Source organism: Callospermophilus lateralis, chromosome 2, assembly GCF_048772815.1.
Source record: "Callospermophilus lateralis isolate mCalLat2 chromosome 2, mCalLat2.hap1, whole genome shotgun sequence".
NCBI lineage: Eukaryota > Metazoa > Chordata > Mammalia > Rodentia > Sciuridae > Callospermophilus > Callospermophilus lateralis.
Genome location: NC_135306.1, coordinates 192,657,320 through 192,679,543, shown reverse-complemented (window position 1 = coordinate 192,679,543; position 22,224 = coordinate 192,657,320). Strand labels below are relative to the sequence as shown.

General features: G+C 39.2%; 1 protein-coding gene and 1 pseudogene across 1 annotated transcript; both read left to right on the top strand.

Moving 5' to 3' along the window:
• The first annotated feature begins 1,885 nt into the window (after window positions 1-1,885).
• Mtch2 (mitochondrial carrier 2) lies at window positions 1,886-21,716 on the top strand. Its single transcript, XM_076847230.1, has 13 exons — window positions 1,886-2,073; window positions 4,324-4,408; window positions 4,563-4,669; window positions 9,918-9,944; window positions 10,116-10,178; window positions 12,871-12,928; window positions 13,182-13,233; window positions 13,633-13,692; window positions 14,962-15,055; window positions 16,412-16,459; window positions 17,249-17,316; window positions 19,454-19,529; window positions 21,507-21,716. The coding sequence occupies exons 1-13, from the start codon at window positions 1,987-1,989 to the stop codon at window positions 21,591-21,593; spliced, it is 912 nt and encodes a 303-aa protein (XP_076703345.1). The 5' UTR covers window positions 1,886-1,986; the 3' UTR covers window positions 21,594-21,716.
• Window positions 5,418-6,110, top strand: LOC143392127 (sepiapterin reductase pseudogene; annotated as a pseudogene).
• Window positions 21,717-22,224: the final 508 nt, after the last annotated feature.

Genomic DNA, 22,224 nt, shown 5'->3' with positions numbered 1-22,224 from the left:
CATCATATTGAACTATATCAGGGAATGCCATTCAGATCATAGTTTTTACGAATGGCCCCATTTGGAGTTGTGCAGTGCACAGCCTGAGCAGCTGAACATAGCAGTTCTGTACTTGCTGCACTTCTCTTATCTGTAATACTGTCTTCGTTTCCCTCCCCTCTGCAGAGTCTTCCCAAAACTTCTTGTGCAGCTTCCGCCCTGCACCATTGGAGAATGTAGTGGAGCAGCCTGAATTAACCATCTCCCCTTGCAAATTACACTGTGCCTCTCGTTGCCCACAGGCTTCAGTGGGACAGAGGTAATGGATATATTTTGGCAGTATTAATGCACAAACCTATAAATAAAGAATCCCCTTACTAAATTGTCTCTCTGGTTCTGATTGATGTCTAAAAGTTTCTGGAAGCCAGGCCTAATGACGCATGCCTAATCCCAGGAACTCAGGAGATTGAGGCAGGAGGATGGAAAGTTTGAGGCCAGCCTGGACAATTTAGCGAAAACCTGTCTCAAAATAAAAAGTGAAAAGAGCTGGAGTGTAGCTTAGTAGTAGAGCACCCCTAGGTTCAATCCCTATTATCACCAAAATTAATGTTTCTGGATTTAGTGAAAGGCAACTTGGGAGTTTCTTGTAATTCTAAAACCTACCATTTGATTTCTTTACTTTCCTTCTTCTCCTTTTCCTTCTCCTTTTTTATATTGCTTTTTGCGTGTGTGCCAGGCTAGGTAGACATATAATTCATTCCTCACAACATTATTATTAAACTCATCTGTGTAAGGTTCAAGGAGATAATGTGATCTAAGGTCACACAGTAACTGGCAGAGGTAGAATTTGGACTAGGTCCATTGGACTTCAAAGCCCATGTACCCTCTGCTCTACAAACTGCCTCCCAGTATCACCTAGCTCTGGGGTAGTACAGGGTGATGTTAATTAAAACTAGCATTTATATTTCAATACAGTTTTGAAAACCTCCTTTTCTATGCACAATTTCAATGCACAATTAATGCTCATAATAACTCTGGGAGGTAAGTAGCAGTGTTAACCTGAGACTTAGCTACACTCTCAAAAGCAAAGTATAAACTGACAGATATAAAGGAAAAGCCTGGATTCAAAAGAGTCTTAATTATTAATTCCTCATTCTTGGTGCTGCTCTGCCTCAGTGTTTTTTGATATAGAACACGTAAGCTGGGGACTGAAGGGTAGGGACAAGTTTTTTTTTTTTTTTTCTTTCAGTTTTGCTTCTAACAGTCTGCAGCCCGTCGGCACTGAAATGGTCGTTCAGTGCTGTAATTAATGTTTAATGAGCACGCAATGTGTGCCAGAAACTGGGAGCGAAGGCCGTCGGGTTCCCACACTCAAGAAGCTCGCATTCCAGCCGAGGGGACAGGAGACTGGGAGGTGAATTTACTAGAGTGGTCACAGGTGGTTCTGAAGGAAGGAGGGCATGCGTGCAAGAGGAGCAACCCGCACACCACTCATTATTCGACGTCAGCCTTATTTGGCGTCGGCTGGCCAGTCTGTGAGAATGATGCCGAATACCCCTGGCATCCTACGTAGTTGACGCCCACGGGCAGGCACGGAGGAAGCAAATCGCAGAATCCCATTCAATTCTTTTTATTCCTCTGACCTTGCCTTTGCTGTCAGGGTCACACACACCCCATTGCCACACCCTTGCTTCTCCTTCCGGACAGTTCCACACACGCATGCGCAAGAGAAACTGTCACTCCCCGTGGAGGGCGTGGATCCCACTACACTACGCGTGCGCCCCCCGCCCCTAAACCTCGCCCCGCCCCCAGAGCCCGTTCGCGAGCCCCTGCCGTTTCTCAGGGAGGGGTGGTGGGCGGGGCCTGGGACGGGGCGTGCCGGGGCGTGCGCGCGCGCGCACGCGCGCGCCGCGGGCGGGCCAGTGGAGCCGGCGGCCCCGGCACGTGATCTGCGACCGGCTCTGGCGCTTGGTGGCTAGGTCTGTCTGTCCGTCCGCGGGTGCCATCATGGCGGACGCGGCCAGTCAGGTTCTCCTGGGCTCCGGTCTCACCATCCTGTCTCAGCCGCTCATGTACGTGAAAGTGCTCATCCAGGTATGAGTCGTCGCCACTCTCTTCCCCTCCAGCGCCCGCCGGGTCGCCCCTGCGCCGGGCGGCTGCGGATCGGCTCCAGCCTTGCCTCGGCCTTCCACCTCCGGGATGCTGCCCCTTCTCTGTTGCCCTCTTCCCTCTCCACCGACCCGCGGAGCCTCTCTCTTGGGCCTCTCCGAGGTCTCGCCTCCCCTCCAGGCGGTGAGGCCCACTTCTCCTCCCACAGCCAACTGCCAACCTGTCCTGCTCGGTGGCACCTCTGAACTTTGTTTTTTACCTTCCCCGAGGTTAATCCTGGCGGGTCGCCACCTAGGGATCCCAGACTCTCCCCTTCACCCCTCTGAGATTAGCATTCACCTTACCTGGCTCCCTCCCCCCACCCCGGCAAAAAATTCTCAAAGCAGGACAGGAAGTATTTGTTGAAGACAAATTTGAAATCATAGAGAACCCGACATTTTATTATTTTTATTTGCTTTTCTTCCTTTTTTCCTTGCTACTGTTACTACTGCTATTCTGTTCAGAGATTTTAACACCAGATACTCAGATAAAACACAAGGAGTTCTTTCAGAAGTGATAATGAAGTCAAATTTCAAAAGAATCCATTGAGTGCTGTCCTGCAGCAGCCCATGTGGTTCATGACAATGAAAATCACGTTTGCCAGAGCTGGAAATCAGTTCAGTTAAAAGAGTTTTGGCGAGTTTAAACATGAGCATTAAATTCCTGATGTCGTCTCTTGCCTGTCCTTAGTTTTTCCATCTACCCTAAAATATTTATTAAATGGTATTTTCTACTCACAGACAAGTAGGCCAGATTTTAGCTGATGATAGATAGTATTTTCAATTGCATTTCCAAATTTCCTCTTTATGGCCAGGTCATTCTTTTTTCTTTTTAAATTTCATTGAGCATTGACATAATTATCTTGTGCTTGATAATAAGGAGGGAAACAGATTTTAGAATCCCTGTCCTCTACGTTTCCCTAAAAAATATACAGTTCACCAGGGATATATATTATTCTTGAGAGGTTATTAATCCAAATTATTTGTTGCTCACTTGACTCCTGTGGATTCAGATTCCATATGTAAAAGGATATTGTAAAATAAATTATTTGAACTAGGACAAAGACTGATTGAAATGTCTAAAATAGAGAATTGACGCCTTTCAGGCTAGATAGCATGAGATGACAGCATACTCTAGTATACCTAATGTGAACCCACCACTCAATAGATATTCAGGAGACCTTTTTTAGTGACATTCAGAAGTCTTACCTCAATAACTTGAATAGCCTTAATTCTGATTTCATAACATCTATGGGTTGCCAAGTATCTCAGGGGTTTTGGTGAAATTCCCAAATACTGGTTTCAAAAATAGTTACATGGCAGCACTCTCTGGAATTATTTAATTGTAAGGAATCACGGCAACAAGAGCCAAAATTGAGTCCTATAGCATTATTCTCTCAAATATCCTCATAGCACAAGAAATTCTACATATATTATACAAATAAAATGTCAGTCATTAATTGTATAAATGACTTTCCTTAGACTGTTAATGAGTGTGTTCATGTAATATGAACCTAACTTGTAATTTTTTTCCCAAGTCAGTTACTCAGGTATGTCTGCTTTTGTCTTTTGAGTGTTTTGTCTAGTTAGCCAAATGGCAGCTGATGCTGGCTTAGTGGATGGATATTATCTTATTTTGTTCAAATATTTTAAATGCCCTATATTTTCTCTAGAATATATTTTTTGAGCCTCTTCAGTAAAATGTTCCTAACACAAAAGTTTCCTTATTCTATTTTCAGTTCTCAAAAAACTGATATTATTGTTTTGGTCTGTAATCCCAGCTACAGGGGAAGCTGAGGCAGAAACATCGCAAATTCAAGGCTAGCCTATGCAATTTAGCAAAATCCTGTCTCAAAATAAAAAGGGCTAGGAAGTGTTTGTCAGTGGTAGAGCTCCCCTAGATTTAATCCCCAGCACTAAAAAAACAAAAATAACCCTGACATTAGTCTATCTTGGCTATGTGGTTTTTACTTTAAAGACTTTTGAACTAAAAAGCAACTTGTAGTTGATTGAACCCAGTCTTAATCAGTTTGACAGAACAAAAAACTGACAGAGATGACAATTCATCACTGCTTTGGAAAACGTAAAGTGTGTTAAAAATTATGACCCTGATTTTGTTCTTTGTTCAAGACCTTGCAGCCAAAGCATTCTGGGAATATTGCTTAGTATTAACGTATTTATTCCCTTACTTTTAAAGGTGGGATATGAGCCTCTTGCCCCAACAATAGGACGAAATATTTTTGGGCGGCAAGTATGTCAGCTTCCTGGTCTCTTTTGTTACGGTAAGTAACTTTGATTTATTGGGAAATGGGTGACATTGAGACTGTGATAGGCAAAAGTTACTAAAAGAAAATACATGGAAGGCATGTTGTCTTGAAATTTCTGTGTAATCGTTTCTTTGAACTAGAACTTAAATCTCTTAACTTGTGTTCCTAGCTCAGCACATCGCAAGTATCGATGGAAGGCGTGGGTTGTTCACAGGCTTAACTCCGAGACTGTGTTCAGGAGTCCTTGGAACTGTTGTCCATGGTAAAGTTTTACAGGTAAGAGGTAAATCAACTAATCTTATAGGTTCTAGTTGCCTTTTATGCAATTTATTCTACTAATTAAGAGCAATTTCAATGTAACATTTATAACTCTAGCTATAAGAGTTATGTGGACATTGGATTTTAATCACTGTGGACATGCCTATATGGACATTGGCCTTTTGATTATTATATTGTACATTAGTGTTCTATGCATTTTTCTGTGTATGCATTAATTTTTAAAGTTCTTTAAAAACTTATCAAACTGTACATTAATGCATGGTACCTGTTTTGGGGAAGGGGAAAGGGATGAGTGGTAGAACTTCAGCTATATCTGTGGCACTTTGAGAAGGTAACAGATCTTGAGCAAAGTGTTTAGGGTCTCCCCCAAGGGATCTGAGGCATAGCTCAGCACCCTCATACTAGGTTCCTTGAAAGTCATGGTTCCCTGGTGATGGAAATATAAGTAAGTGTATTTTAAATTTTTTCCATATGTTTGAGATGTGTGGTTTTCTTTTTTTTTGTTGTTGTTTGTTTGTTTAATTATGCTAGTGCCTCACACATGCTAGGCATGAATTTTACCTCTGGGCTACCCCAGCCCATTAAATATTTTTAAAAACATCAACTCCCAGGGCTGAGCCCCCTAAATTTTAGGTTCCCAGCCTGGCCCATGCTATCATATCACTCAAGGCTTCTACTACGACTGTGTGGTTAGTGCTAGATCTTAGTTCCCATTGCCAACAGGCAGAGGTCAGTGACCTGAAAAATGGCAATGGCAAGAAGAGTAGCTTCAGCAGGTCACTGGCCCAGCCTTGAACGTGGTGTTCCTCCTAAGTTCTCACAGTGATGGGGTGCTATGGCAGCTGGAGACCAAGCTAGACCTGTGATCACCTGACTTGCATGTGGCTAGGTGCTTGCCAACCTGGGCTTCTTGGCTGATAGGCAACCTTTTAGGAGCTCCTCAAGCCTGAGAGGCTGCCGTGAGTGCTGCTCATCAACAATATGGGCACTCTTGGCAGCGTTTCCAAAGGCTCTGTGAACCTGGATGACCTAGCTGAAGTGAATATCTACTGGGCTCTGGACCAGCATCCTGAAGGCCTTTCTTGACAGTCCTGTCCTCAGCAGGACTGCAGTTAACATCTCATACCTCTGTGCCCTGTAGTCTTTGAAGGGCTGGACATTGTACTGTGCATGGAAGATTGCCTGTGACATAATGTTCCAGTCTTCCCACCGAGAAACCTAGCTTGAGAGAACTGTGCTATGCCCTAGGTCCCCTGGACACAGATATGCAGCAATTGGCCTGGGAAACCTCCAGAGACCCATACTTAGAAAAAAGACTGCAGGAGTTGAGGACAAAGAGGGAGCTGGTGGAGTGCAGAATGTCTGCCCAGAAATTATGGAGCTTTCTGCAAAAGAAATGTTCAAGTCTGGAGCCCATGTGGACTTCCATGACACATAAATGTATGTCCTTGGATTCTTGGACCTTTTGGCCCCCACTTTCAGGCACACCCCAGGAGCCCTGTGACTTTCCACATCCTGCCATAGTGGCTCTGCCTAACACATATAAGGCACTCATGCCCACTGTCTTGGTCTCAGGGTGGATGGTGTCACTAGTTGTTAGTCTGTGTTGTCAGCCTGGGTGATGAGGTGGTTTCTACAGAAGGCTTGGAAGAGAGGTTGGGTCAGGGTGTCTTGGTGTTCTCTCTCACTTCAGGAATAAAATTTTGGGATGGAAAAACAAAAGGAGCTAAAGCATCAAAGAGAGAAGTTTGGGTCTCTGTCCGTGGTCAGTTTGGGGACGGGAGGGAGCAATCTAGTGTCAAAAAAACCCATGTAGGTTTGCACATGGCCTGAAAGGAAGGGAGGACAGTACAAGTTCCAGCCCATGTGTATGCCCCTTCCTTGCTCCTTCTGTTGAGGGTTATATCCTCATCCTGGTGACTTCTTCCTCCACAGGGAGTCTATATACATGGCAAAGGCATATACAAGTAAAATGTGGATTATCCTTCCCCAAAAGGGAAGAAAAGTCAAAAGTTACAAACATCAGTTACATTTGTTTCTTTCTTAGTGATCCTTTTGTTTTGCCAGCTTTTTACTTTTAATAGGAAAGCTTGTATTATCATTTTGATTGTACTGATTTCTCAGTGGCACCAAGTATAGTGTAGCTCTAGCTGAATTAACTTTAAAGGCAGCGTTAGTGTTTAGAAAGTGCTTCTGCAGGCCCAATTGTCCTTTGCTATATTTATAAAGGTGTTATGAATGAAAATTCTGTATCAGAACAGTACAAAGGAAGGTTGTACAGCATGAATATGGTTGAGAATATAAACATGGGTTTTTCTAGTTGGTTATTCTGTCTCCTGCTAGCACCAGGGGTAAGTTATCTTCTTTACTGTAACTCTTAAAAAAGTATAGCAGCAGGGCTGAAGCTCAGTGATAAGAGTGCATCCTAACCATGCGGGAAACCATAGGTTCAACCCCCTACACCAAACAAAACAAGCAATAGAGAGAGGGCATGTGCACAAGCAGATATATGCTCACTAAATCTCTATAATATTTTCAAACTATATAGTATATATATCACATTAAAATGTGTTTACTAACTGCTCATTTAAATAGTATTTTATATAATCTTCGGTGTATTTTTTTTTTTTATATGAGGATTGAACCCAGGGTTTCTTAACTACTGAGCCATTATCCCAATCCCCTAAATATTTTATTTAGACAAGGTCTTGTTAAGTTGCTTAGAGTCTCACTAAATTCCTTACAACCTCACTAAATTGCTTAGGCTGACTTTGAACTCACAATCTTCCTGCCTCAGCTTCCTGAGCTGATGGGATTCCGTTCGTGTACCACTGCTCCTGGCTCAGGGTATTTTTTAAGCTATTAAAGTTGCCCCAGTTCTATGGTTTTATCATCTGATAAACAAATCATGATTTTATTGGTCAGTTTCATTACTTAGTTGACTCAGATTTTGAATTCTGTGCAGGCTTTGTTGACCTTGAGAGGTTTTTTAGTTTTCCTCACACAGAGGCTCTTTTACCCTTCATTTGTTTTGCTCAATCTAGAAGCATCATTTCAGGTGACCACCAGGCCGAGTCCCAGAGTGGGTGTTTGGGTGGGTGTTTATACTCTATCCTTTCCAACAACACCCTACTCTGGGCTCAGTGAAAGTGTTCTCACCTCAATGAGATTTCCATACGGAAAGGCAGTTATCTATTCATAGATAAAATTAATGCTTGAGAACAAGTTTCTTTATGTGCAGGAAAACTAAGACAAACTTGAGGTAGCCAGGTACCCTGAAGATGTTTCACATGTACAGTGCAGTGAAATATAACAGTACTTACTGGGGAGTGATATTGGCCAAATTGCATTTTTATATGGTGTGCATGTACAAATACATAACAGATTCCATCATTATGTAAAACTATAATATATCAATTTTTTAAATGTGGAAAAGAAGAAATATAATGGCACTAGTATCAAAAGGCACTTATGTAGTTTGAAGAAAGACCTATTCAGGATGAAGAAAACTAGTAATCTTTACAAGGAGTGTTCTGTATATCTGAATAAGAATTTTATTTTTTTCATGATAATATAGAAGAGATGAAGTAGACAATTTTATCAGTGAGGTAAAAAACAAAATCTGGAAATGAGTGAAAATGTTTAAAGAGATCTGAAACCATTTGAATTAATTCTAACCACAAACCCAAAATTTTGCCAAAGCATATAATTTTGCTTAATATTAACATTTCTTCTCTTGCTTTCGTTTGTTTTGCAGTGCTAGGGGTTGAACCCAGAGCTAGGCAAGTGCTCTACCACTGAGCTATACCCCCAGCTCTTGCCTCTGATTTTTTTTTTTAAATATTTATTTTTTTAGTTTTAGGTGGACACAATATCTTTATTTTATATTTAGATGGTGCTGAGGATCGAACCCAGTGCCTCGTGCTTGCTAGGTGAGCACTTTACCACTGAGCCATAACTCCAGCCCTTGATTTTTTTTTAAGTAATTCTTTTTACAAAATATCTCTTTTAAAATCTGATATGACTAGAAAACAAAACTTATTGTCATATAATAAGAAACTCAATTGTCTGATTCTTTTCTTGTCACCTAGCCCACTTTCTATTTCTGTAATATCCCACAAACAATATTTCCTCATCTGATATAGTCTGGGCTTTAGTGGTGTTCATATTGTCTTTTCCAGAAGAGGGAAAAAAATCTCACTTGCCTATTTTAGAAAGTCAGATACTAAAGGAAAACTGAGATGATTTCAGCTATTCAACTTAGCACCAGTTCTCTGTTCTTTTGTGTAGTGAAGAAAAGAGTTTTGTCCTAATGTGGTATTGATTCTGCTTTTTCCATGAGAGGGTTTGGAACCTTGAGCTGTGTTTTTTGTTTTGTTTTATAGTTTTTGTTTGTTTTTGTTTTTGTTTTGTAGTAGTATAGAGGGACAGACTGCCTTTATTTTATTTGTTTGATTTTTATGTGGTGCTAAGGATCAAACACAAATGAAGTAAGTGCTCTGCCACTGAGCTACTGCCCCAGCCTGGGAGCTGTGTTTTTACCAACTTATTTTCTGTTGAACGTGTATGTTTAGTGAATAATGTTCTTTTTGGCTTCCTACTTTTTGTTTTCTTTGAGACCATGAGGGTGGGTGGGAGGGTTTCCATGTTGCTCAGGTTAGTGTTGCTCTCCAGGACTCTAGGAACCCTCCTGTGCTGGGGCTTCAGGTGTGCTCCACCATCCTTGGCTGTGTTTTGTTTAGTTTTCTGGCTGGGGTTGTGGCTCTGTGGTAGAGCGCCTGCCTAGGACAGGTGAGGCCCTGGGTACAATCCTCAGCACCACATAAAAACAAAACAACAAATAAATAAAGGTTAAATTTTAAAAAAATAAATTTTCACAGAAGACTGAAGCAGAAGGGTTGTTAGTTCAAGCCAGCCTAGGCAAGAACTTGTCTTAAAATAAAAGGCTGGTGGTATAGTTCAGTGCTAGAGTGCCCCTGGGTTCAGGCCTCAGTACCACAAGAAAAATAGCTTTTTCATGATCATTTGCTTGTTTTTCCAGTAGACTAATAGATTAAACTTAGCAATAATATCATCTTGAAGACATTTATTTTCAGTTGATTAATTAGAAGTAGAAATCAATAGATTTGTAGTCTCCCTCCCCCCACAAAAAAAAAATCACCTATTTTATGCCAGTAGAATTTTCATTTGTCGTCTCTCACATGACATGTTAACAGCCTAATTATTCTTTGCATTTCTTCTGTAGCATTACCAGGAATTCGACAAGGTTGAGGTATGTTGAAGCTGATTTCTATGTGTAATCCCCTTTCCCTTTCAAGTTATTATTGCCATTTGGGCTTCTTTGGGGGAAAAGCCAAGTAGTTTCATTTTTATCTTGGTTGAAATTCTATTTAAAACCTCCAAGATCTCCAAGATTTTGTTTGTTTGTTTGTTTAATTTGTAGGAGTTAGGACCTGCAAATGTACAAAAAGAAGGTTCGTCTTCCTTTGACCGAGTTATCAAAGAGGTAAGAGATGAATAATATTTCTTGCTATTTACCTAACTCAAACTGTAAGTGGTGTGGCATCACATGACCTGTGTTTCCAAATGAAATTAAACCTTTAGTTTAAATTGGGCTTTCCTACATGCATGACATAAATAAGAAAGGAACAGTGAGTGCTTGCTGCTTAGCGAGTCAAGGAAACTTGTTTAGCCCACTTGTTTTTTTTTTTTGTTGTTGTTTGTTTGTTTATTTGTTGGTTGGTACCAGGGATTAAACTCAGGAGTACTCCACCACCGAGCCACATCCCCCGCCCTATTTTGTGTTTTATTTAGAGACAGTGCCTCACAGTTGCTGAGCCTGGCTTTGAACTCTCAATTCTCTGTGTCAGACTCCAAAGCTGCTGGGATTATAGGAGTGCGCCACCACACCCAGCATGTCCACTCATTTTCTATTTAACATTGAAGAGGTTTTTGCTGAAAGGACAGGATAGAAAAGGGGGGATCATGAACTGAAATTAACTTCCATGCATGTATGAATTTGTTGGGGTGATTCCAACTACTATGTGTTGGAATTATTTACACCACCCCCCCATAAAGCTCTAATTAAAAAAAAAAAATCAAAGAGGTTTTACTGAAAGTCTTCTAATAGAGTTGAAAACTTATGGTACGGAAGTGTTAAAATTGGGGTCAGACCCTGTATGTATTGGGTTTTATTTATTCAGAGATGCTTCTATGTTATTCTGACTCTGAAAGGTGTCTTATCACTCATTTCCCACCTCCATCTTCTGTCATTGAGGTTTCTTTTTTCTTTTTTTAATTTGTTCTAATTAGTTATACATGATAGCAGAATGCATTTGGATTCATGTACACAAATGGAACACAATTTTTCATTTCTCTGGTTACTCACCATGTAGCATCACACCACAGGTGCATTCATACATGTACCTAGGGTAATGATGTTCATCTCATTCCACCATGCCCCCTCGCCCCCTCTCCTTCCCTCCCTCACCTTTGCCCAACCAAAGTTCCTCCAGTCTCCCCCCTCCCCACCCCCCATTGAGGTTTCTTTCATGTCTGGCTTTCAGAACCACTTTTTTTTTTTTTTTTTTTTTTGGTACCAGGGATTGAACTCAGGGGCACTTGACCACTGAGCCCTATTTTGTAGTGCTTAGTGCCTCACTTTTGCTATGACTGGCTTTGAACTCATGATCTTCCTGCCTCAGCCTCCCAAGCCGCTGGTATTATAAGTGTGCACCACTACGCCCGGCTCAGAACCACTTTTAATTTTTAAACATCACATTGTCTTGTCTTCTATGATGTAACAACTTTTCAATAATTACTGCCTTCTAAAATATTTATTCTAAAACAGACATTTCTAAAGGTCTAGATATCAGATAAATCAGATGTCTTCTGAAACTTTTTGTGAGATCAGTTTGTTTAAAAGTAGGGATATAGTGGATTGGGAGGGTCTGGCTCAGTGATAAAGTAATTGCAGGTGCGAGTATTGGGTTCATCTGTAATCCTACCAGCTCAGGAGGCAGGAGGATCACAAGTGCAAACCCAGCCTCAGCAATTGAGCAAGGCCCTAAGCAACTTGGTGAGACCCTGTCTCAAAAAATAAAATAAAATAAATTTTAAAATGCTGGGAATATGGCAAAAAAAAAAGAAAAAGGGCTAGGGATATAACTCATTGGTAAACTACCCCTGGGTTCAATCCCTAGTAACCAAAAATAAATAAATAAATAAAATGTAGGGATATAGTAATGTAGTAATGTACACTTTTTGTTTGCTTAATTTTAGTTAGCCATCCTGTCCCATAGGATCTTCTCAGAACTACCTTTAGAGGTGAAGAATGTCAACTCCATAACTGAAGGGAATGATTAAATGCAAAAATGAGTGACAGAGTTTTTTCTGGCAATAGTGAAATCTTGCCTTCTGCTAAGAATGTCATATCTCATTGTCCTCTTTTGTGCTTCTTTATTTCCTCCTTTTTGCCTCCTAGCCCCTCAACAAGATTTTTTTTTTTTTTTTTTTTTTTTTTTTTTTTTTTACTGAAAGTCTTCTAATAGTGTTGAAAACTTCTAGTGCAGAAGTACTAAAATAGGAATCAGGCCCTGTGCATGTTATTTACCCACCCCCCCCAAAAAATGACAAATTTCCTTTATGACACCAGGCCCTACCTCCATGTGTTGTAATTTAATTTTCCTTATCATCTCCTTACAGAGTCCTAAACTAAAAAGATAAATTGGGATAATCACAGCAGCTCTTAGACTGCACAGTTACAGGGTTATGATTAAAAATCAAAGCTCTTCTATTCTCATTGAGATGTTGGTGCAGATTTCATAGAGCAGTCTGACATTTGTCTAGCATAGATATAGTCTCCCTGAAATCACTCACAATGAGAGACCAGTTCAGTCTAAATACAGGCCTCATAGACTATTTTAGCTGGTGGCCCTTTCTGTTTCTTTTTCTGAGTGAAATGTTTTAAGTATTCAGTTTAAGAAATCTGGTTTGCAGCAAGATTTTAAGAAGTAACTATAACATTGAAATCCATCAGTGAGAGATGTGATGAAATGAGTATTATCCATATACCGGGTAGGAGGGCTGTGGTCCCTCTTTTTAAAATCCTGTATTGTAATATTTACCCACATTCCTTCTCACAAGAATTCAAGTATTGTTTATTTAGATTTCAGAAGTTGTGTGTTGATTGTTTCTAGACAACTCGAGAGATGATCGCTCGTTCTGCTGCTACCCTCATCACACATCCCTTCCACGGTATGTTTGCAGTTGATAACTGAAATCTGATTTCTGATCTTTCTTTTACAACTTGATCTCTCCTGACCACTAAAATAGGTTGACATAGGAGTTGACCAAAGTGCTTTACATGCATGTATTTTGTTTGTTTTAGCTTTTCTCTGATGTTCCAGAGAACAAAGTATCTTTAGGTGGAAAACCTTTTTTTTTTTTTTCAGGGCTATCAAAATCTATCTCAACATAGTTTTAAGAATCTTTTCTCTGTGTTCTACAGTGATCACTCTGAGATCTATGGTACAGTTCATTGGCAGAGAATCCAAGTACTGGTAAGTATTTTGTTTAGCTTTGCTACTTTACATTTTTATGATTCCTTAGCATTTGTAGAACAAATTCATATGTGAATGCATCATTTGATATGTACAAAAAGCAATAAAATAAAACAAAATAGGCCCAGGCAGGCAGGGCTAGAAGTCTCCTGAGGACTGGAGAGTAAATTGCAGAGCCACTGAAGCCCAATTCACCCCGAACTCTGTATCCTACACCCTTCATAGTTGATATCTACACTTTTTTCTTCAAATTTAACTATCGTTGCAGAGTGAGAAGGTGCTAGGAAAGTGCTAGGGAAGGTTGTAAATTTGACTTTGTCACAAGTGATCATTGAAATTGCTTTTTTATAGCTCCAACATGATCTTAACATAATTTATCTTTCCTTCTTCTGTACCTAGTGGACTTTGTGACTCCATAGTAACCATCTATCGGGAAGAGGGCATTCTGGGATTTTTTGCGTGAGTAAATGCTATTTGTCTATATGTGATTTTTGTGTGGTAGAAAAGCTTTTTTTGAGAGTGAAGACAGTGAGTCTTTTTTAATCCCTATGGAAAAGGTACTTCCTAGATCATGTTAATCTCCATTTAGCCTTCTCCGAATTATTTGTTTGTTTGTTTGTTTGTTTGTTTTTGGTACTGGGAATTGAACCCTAGAGTACTCTACCACTGAGCTACATCAGCCCTTTTTATTTTTTATTTTGAGATAGCATCTCAGCAAGTTGCTGGGCAGGCCTCAAGCTTGTGATCCTCCTTCCTCCGCCTCCTGAGTTACTGGGATTACAGGCATGTGCCACCACACCCAGCAGGAAAATTAATTTTTGAAAAACAGAAAGATTGTTTTACTATGTATTTTCCCTGTCCTAAGAGTAAGTTTTTGCAAAGCTTGAATTTACTTTGGAAGAATTTAGACTACTACATGTATTCTTCTATTAAGAAAAACTTTGTGTTAATAACTAAATGATCCTTTTGAATTTTCAGAGAGTTTCCACTACTTGATTGATTGATTGGGATTGAATGCAGGGCTTTGCATATTCTAAGCATGCACTCTAGTACTGAGCCACTGAGCTCTGCTCCCAGTCCCAATTTGTTCATTTGTTTGTTTGTTAATTATCATCAATACTCTAGAAAATAGGCAGATAGCCATCATTAGTCATATTTTCAAAATTGAAAAAGCACTCATGCTAAAGAGCATACATTTGCTGCCTATGACCTGCTAATGAAGGATGAAGCTGGTATTTGAACCCTGGTCTTCAGTCTGCAGAATAATTTTCTTCCTACTGATCCATGCCACCTCACTTAGGTAACCCAGACCCTGGAAACTTTTTTTTTTTTTTTAGTTGTAAATGGACACAGTACCTTTATTATTTTATTTGTTTTATTTTCTTTCCCTCCAAATTGAATATCAAATTGTTTAGTAAAACCTTATTTAAGTCTTTTCTTCAAAGTAGCTCACAAATATTTGGCTTCTCTGCTTACAGTTATTAATAGTAAAGTGAGTCATTGGCCATAGTTGAGAGGGGCAAGGCTGACCTGCATTTTAAAAATGGGATCAAAAGTCATTGGAGGTTAGCCTAAGTGCAAGTGTGTCAGATAGACTGAACTAGCTGTGAGGTCTAGATTCTGGAAATGATGTCTTCAATCCCTAGAACATTTTGAGAAGTGTTTGAGTGGATTTTCTTTTCACTGATCACATTTTTTGGTTCTTATTTTTATTGTTTCTTCATGTAGGGGTCTAATTCCTCGCCTCCTAGGTGACATCATTTCTTTGTGGCTCTGTAACTCACTGGCCTACCTCGTCAATACCTATGCACTGGATAGCGGGGTAGGTTGTAACCTTGGTGACTTGTGCTGATGTGGGCTTTTTCCACTTATGTGATAGCTCCTTTAGCTTTAAAGCAAAATAGGAGTTTGTTAATATGACAAGCTAAACATTATATAGAAAAAAAAATGATCAGGTGAGTTTTCCAAGGCTAACAGAGATGCACCTAAAAAAGTCTCTGAGGTATGACAGAGTTTTCCTGAGAGATCCAGTCCTGTCATTATTTCATGTTGTTTATAAAGAGATCACTTTTTTGCAGAGGGTTAGTAGTGGGGATTGAACCAGGGCCTCATACATGCTAGCCAAGCATTTTCCCTCTGAGTTATATACCAAGCCCATTTTATTTTGTGTCTTAAGACAGGATCTTACTAAGTTACCCAGGCAGCCTTAAACTTGAAATCTTCCTGCCTCAGCCTCCCTAGTAGTTGAGATTACAGGCATGTACTACTGTGCCCAGCTAAGATCACCTCTTCATTGATACCTAAATTTTTTTTTTTTTTTTTTTTTTTTTTTTTTTTTTTGGTACCAGGGATTGAACATAGAGGCCCTTCTCTTAACCACTTAGTCACATCCCCAGCCTTTTTTTTTTTTTTTTTTTTTTTAAATTTAGACATAAGGCCTTGCTAAATTGCTAAGGCTGGCTTTGAACTTCGGATCCCCCTGCCTCAGTTTCCTGAGCCATTTGGATTATAGGCATGTGCCACCTTGCCCAGCAATATCTAATTTTATTTTATTTATTTTGGTACTAGGGATTGAATCCAGGGGCACTTAACCACTGAGCTACATCCCCAGCCCTTTTTTATATTGTATTTAGAGACAGGATCTCACTGAGTTGCTTAGGGCCTCACTGAGTTGCTAAGACAGTCTTTGAACTCCTGCCTCAGCCTCCAGAGCTGCTGGGATTATAGGGTTGCACCATTGCGCCCAGCATTGTAAGGTTCTTGACTATAGGGATGGAGCTTCTCCACGGTGCCTGGTCCAAATCTGTATATAGAGGTAGTGAATTGTCTCTTGGCTATATAAACAAAAGTTTTTCAGGAACTGTATTACTGGGACATGGAAAGATAGTTTACTGATCTCGTTTTCCTTTGTTTTTGGAATATTGAGGCTATTACATGTGTTCTTAAACCATCCTAATGTAATAGGCCTTTGTTAGTCTTGAATCAGATTGATCATTCTGACTGCTGTTTTTTAATATTTGTACTCAATAGTTTGTGTTTTTATTCTCAAAATGAATTTTCATGTTGTCAAAGAAACTGATAATTTAGATATAAAATATATTGATATGTTGGGGGCAGTTAACTTAATATCATCTTAATATTCTGATTGATTCTAATAGAGGCTCTTTTCTTGTTCTAGGTTTCCACCATGAATGAGATGAAAAGTTATTCCCAAGCTGTCACAGGAGTGAGTTTTGTTTAATCCTATTAACCTTCTAAGAATAGTTTTGTTTTTCTTTTAAATTTGGCCTGTTTGATCACTGCTTTAAAACCACGAGATGTCTCACTGGGAAATCTCCCTCAGATTTGATAATGTTTGTCAAATGTAAGAAATGATGCAGTTGCTGCCTCATAGCAACAGTAATAACAGCCCACATAGTTTGGTGCTATTCAGCTTTCAAAGGGTAGATACTGTGTCCTGTTCATCCAACACTAGAGAACTTTACCCTCTTTAATCACTGTGGGGTCTTGGAATATTGACCTTTATGTATGATGATGTCTCCCTGTGTTACCAGGCTGGTCTCAAACTCCTGGGCTCTAAGTGATCCTCAGCCTCCTGGAATAGCTGGGATGATAGGCACACACCACACCCAGCTAATAGCAGGCCTTTAGTTTGCATAGTCTTTAGAAAGAGCTCTTATTTTCCTCAAGGGCGTTTGAAATGCTTCCTTTGTACTTTATATAGATGTAGAATTATATTTATTTTTTTCTCTTAAATTATGTAATTCATTTTTATTTGAATGAGAACTTAAGTCTCAGGATAAGCGGATTTTATGGCCTTTGTTAAAATAATGGTTGTAATGATATATTAGGAGGAAGAAGCATCCCCAGGCTAAAAATTGTGTAACTTGGTCTCTTTGGGGATACTGAGAAACTGAAGTAGTTGATTATTATAGCACTAGGCCTTTAAGAGGAAAGAAGAGAATGAAGAGCAGGAATGACCTAATAATTTAGCTATCTTTTTGCCATTTTGCAGTTTTTTGCCAGTATGTTGACGTATCCCTTTGTGCTTGTATCTAACCTTATGGCCGTCAACAACTGTGGGTAAGTACTTTGCATTCCTTTTGTTGTTGTTTGTTCCATTTCTGGGGATAAAACCTAGGACATTACACATACTAGGAAAGTGCTCCGCCACTGAGCTATATACCCCAACCCCTATATTTTACAATTCTTTCCTTCTTTTTTTAAAGAGAGAGAGAATTTTTTAATATTTATTTTTTAGTTATTCGTGGACACAACATCTTTGTTGGTATGTGGTGCTGAGGATCGAACCCGGGCCGCTCACATGCCAGACGAGCGCGCTAACACTTGAGCCACATCCCCAACCCTCTTTTTTTTTTTTAAAGAGAATTTTTTAATACCTTTATTTTGTGTATTTATTTATTTTAGTTTTCGATGGACACACATCTTTATTTTATTTTTATGTGGTGCTGAGGATTGAACCCAGTGCCTCACATGTGTGAAACGAGCGCTCTGCTGCTGAGCCACAACTCCTGCCCCTATACTTTGCATTTCTTATCTGATAATTGGCTGCCTGTATGCCTGACAGGGCAGTATTGGTGGGAATTTGGGAAGTAAAAATGTACTTAATGCTAGTATTAGATTCGTAATTTTTTCTCTATATGCCCTCATGCAGCAGTATTAATTTATATTTGTAAGTAACTATCTCATATCCTTTTTTTGGAATACAGAAACGCATAAATAGTATTTCTTAAACATTTATTTATTTTTCCATTACTGGCAGTGGAACCCAAGGGGACTCTACCATTGAGCTATATCTCCAGTTCTTTTTATTTTTACTTTGAGACAGGATATCACTAAATTGTTTAGGTTGGTCTTAAACATGTGATCCTCCTGCCTCAGGCTCCCAAAATAGCTGGGATTACAGGCCTGTACCACAATACCCTGTGTATTTATAAATTTTTAAAAATTGATATGCATTTACAAACTATATAGGTCCTGTCCTCAAAAGGTCAAGTATTAGATTATTCTACTTACAGCAGGGAGTGGTGGTGCATGCCTGTAATCCCAGTGGCTCAGAAGGCTGAGGCAGGGGGATTCCAAGTTCAAAGTCAGCCTCAGGGACTGAGGGAGGCCTTCAGCAATTTATTGAGATCCTGTCTCAAAATAAAACATAAAAAGGGACTCAGGGTTGTACCTCAGTGGTAGAGCACTTGTGAGCATGTGCAAGGCATTGGGTTCGATTGTCAGCACCACATATTAAATAAATAAAGATCCCTCAACAACTAAAAAGATATTTTAAAAAAGAAGCATAAAAAAGGGCTGGAGATGTGGCTCAGTGGTTAAGAGCCCTGGGGTTCAATCACCAGTACCAAAAAGAAAATTATTGTGCTTTTTCTTTCTTTTTTTTTTGTTCCAGAGATTGAATCCAGGGGTGCTTAACCACTGAGCCACATCCCCAACCCTTTTTGTGTTTTATTTTGAGACGTTAAGTTGCTGAGGCTGGCTTTGAACTTGTGATCACCCTGCCTCAGCCCGAGCAGCTGGAATTATAGGCATGAACCACCTCGCCTGGCTTGGTTTCCAACTTCTAGATACCAAGTGATTGTACCAAGTTGGGCAGAAGTTTTGCCTTTTGTTTTGATTCAAAACCGTTACAATATGGTAGCTGACATAATATGTCATTAGCTGTGTAGAGTTTTGAACAGACTATCATGTTACCTTCTGTTTTCTGATTTTTGGAGCAGCTACTTCATTTTTGCCCAGAGCATACTTGAAAAATGAGTTTAATGTATTATTTCTTATAATTTTTTCAAGAAGTAGATTATAGATTATATTTGAGTAGGAACACATAGTCATCAGTATTTATATCCATTGTCATATTTAGGTTCTTTGTGAAAATCAGTTTTTAAATCCCTTCCTTCCCTGTTCTTTACCATGCAGTTTCTGTGTTCTAGAGTTAAATCAAACTCTATTGTGAAACTCAAATGTAGAAAATTAGGTTGAAGTTTGGCCTACTATTTGTTGATATGGAGTCTAATTCTGGGGTTGATTTTTCTCCTCCTCTAGTATAATGTTTCATACAACAAAAACTACCTGGGAGAGAATCTTCTACATAGAAAGAAATTTTGTAAAAGATTTATCAGACTCTTGAGGATGTTTTGTAAAATTAGTGTGAATACCTAATCTTTTTTTTTTTTTTTTTTTTTTTCTGTTTCAGGCTTGCTGGTGGATGCCCTCCTTATTCCCCAATATATAGTTCTTGGATAGATTGCTGGTGCACGCTACAGAAAGAGGTATTTCTTTCCCACTCTCTTGTTTTCTTAACATCTCTGGAATTCTAGGTTAATTCTTGTAGCTCACTCTGTAACTACTAATTAGCATACCCTTTACAGTGTTCTATGTACCACTCTAGCGTAACTATAAAATGTAATGCTTAGAAATCATCAGCAGGGGAAAGGAAGAAGTAAGAAACTCTAGATGTGAACTGGAAGCCATTTGAGTGATAACATTCAAGTTACAAATAGGATCCAGATAGATAATTATCCTAATTATTCAAATGATCGCCTCCATTTCAGACAGTTTCAAACTTGTCTTTTTTGGTATTGGGGATTGAACTCAGGGCCATTTGCATGCTAAGCACATGTTCTGCCACTGAGCTATACTCCAGCTCCTCAAATTCACATTTTTTTTCACTCCTCAGAATCTCCTTATATATTTAAGTCTTTTCCCACAGTTGGGATGAGGAGACTAAAAAACAAGAAATTACTGTTTATGAAAAAATTTTTGTCACAAATGTTAAAAATGGGCTGGTTACTGTTTTTAACATTTGTTAAAATCTTAGTGAATGACTCCAGTTTATGATTTTCACGTACTGGGACACATGTCATTTGCAACCAAATATTTTTCATCAATCTAAATCAAACTCTGTCAGAAACTAAAATATTATATAGCTGAGGAGTAAATTCAGCATGGAACACTTAAAATGGCCATCAGTTTAAAGCTGTTTTTGAGTGGGAGGCACTTTTTAAAGGATTGTAGAAGAAAGTGTATAAAGACACTCTTTGTTGCATTATTTTATGACTCTAGTGATACTTATGAGAAAGGCCTTTGTTCACAGCTGAGCACTGATGAAAAGGCCTAAGGGTTGCTGTGGTTGGTTTTGCTCAGCGTGCATACGCTGTATGCCACACTAGAACCCTCGAGTTATTTTTATACAGACCAATCATGAATTTTCTTTATTGGATAGTCTCCTAGTGGGTCCCCATTTCAAAATATGGCCTTTCTTTCCCCACTTTTAACTAACTTCCTACTATAGAAAGAAGGTTGAAAATGGACTAGGGTGTCAAGACACACACCTAGGAACAGTTATCCTACAGATGCTTAACAACAGATCTGGATTGGGCATTCACTATATATCAGACATTAGACTTGGAATTTCCACGGAATTCTCAAAATAACCAGACCAGGTTAGGTACTGTTCATTATGATTCCTTTTCACATATGAAGTTTTTTCTTTTAATTAGAAATTTGAGCCATACACAGTGGTACATGTCTGCAATCCCAGCAGTTTGGGAGGCTGAGGCAGGAGGATCACAAACTCAAAGCCTGCCTCAGCAAAATTGAGGTGCTAAGCAACTGAGCGAGACCCTTTCTTTAAATAAAATACAAGGGCCAAGGATGTGGCTCAGTGGTCAAGTGTCCCTGAATTCAATTTCCAGTACCACTCCACCCCCAAATTTAAAACCTTGACCATTTCATTAAAAAGATAAATGGTAGGGTGCTTGCCTAGCATGTGTGAGGCCTTAGGTTCAATCCTTAGCAATGAAAAAGAAAAAGGAAAGTACTTAACTGAGTGTTTAACATTGTTCTAAGTGCTCTTCATGATTGAATAATTTAATAACAGCTATTAATAACTATTTTAATAATCCAAATCATAACTGAACATTCTCTATAAGTAAGATATTTTTGCCTTATCAATGAGAAGTTGAAGTCAGTTCTACTGTAGCTCAGGCTGTCAGAGAAGAGAATTCCTTTGGCAGTTTAGGGTTGTAGCTCAGTGGTAGAATACTTGTGGAGCCTGAACAGGGCTCTCAGTTTGATACCTAGCACACTGGGGTAATGAGGGGCCCTGTTTGGTAGTGATGATCCCAGTTTTGTCTTGGTCATTTTAGTTGTGTCTTCTAGAAACATGTCCAGTTGGATCTCTGCTGATTTCGTTTGACTTATTCCATCTTCATTCTATATTTGTGTTTTGTTTTTTTTTTCTCCAGGGAAATATGAGCCGAGGAAATAGCTTGTTTTTCCGGAAGGTCCCTTTTGGGAAGACTTATTGTTGTGACCTGAGAATGTTAATTTGAAGATGTGGGGCAGGGACAGTGACATTTCTATAGTCCCAGACGCACAGAATTATGGGAGAGAATGTTGATTTCTATACAGTGTGGCGCGCTTTTTTAATAATCATTTAATCTTGGGAAAATGGAGGTGACTGGTGTCTGCCTTTTTTGTTCTTTTTCCTAGCACATCATTTAACACTGATATTCCCCCATTAGTTATTCTGAAATGGGACATTTATTGCTCCAGATTCTTGTTTTATGTAAACTAAAGGAAAAAAAAACTTATATTTTCCTAAAGGTACCGGCAGGTTGTTGTTGATTTCAGTCTCAATTTAAGGCTTTGTAAAATGAAGAATCCCAAGAAGAAATGCTTCTATAAAATTTAAGGAATTAAAAAGGCATATTATATAGGAGGTTATGAATTACTTTTTCTGGCATAGACCATAATAAGTCAACAACTATTAGAGTTGGCCTCCCATTATATGCTTCTAAGCATTTAATTAAAACCTTGTCTTTTATACTTCAAAGAAAGGACAGACAGTATGTTGCTAAATTACCGTAGAAAAATCTCTACATGAGCCATCCATGTCTATTGTAGAGGAAAAAAAAATGTCACCAACAACAAAGAGAAAGAATGATTGTAAAGAATAAGATT

Bases quoted from the DNA above. Each gene is read 5' to 3' on its own strand.
- Mtch2 (XM_076847230.1), top strand. From the start codon at position 1,987: ATGGCGGACGCGGCCAGTCAGGTTCTCCTGGGCTCCGGTCTCACCATC. The intron at 4,670-9,917 runs GTAAGAGGTAAA...TTTCTTCTGTAG, and splicing joins TCCATGGTAAAGTTTTACAG to CATTACCAGGAATTCGACAA. The intron at 15,056-16,411 runs GTAGGTTGTAAC...TTCTTGTTCTAG, and splicing joins CCTATGCACTGGATAGCGGG to GTTTCCACCATGAATGAGAT.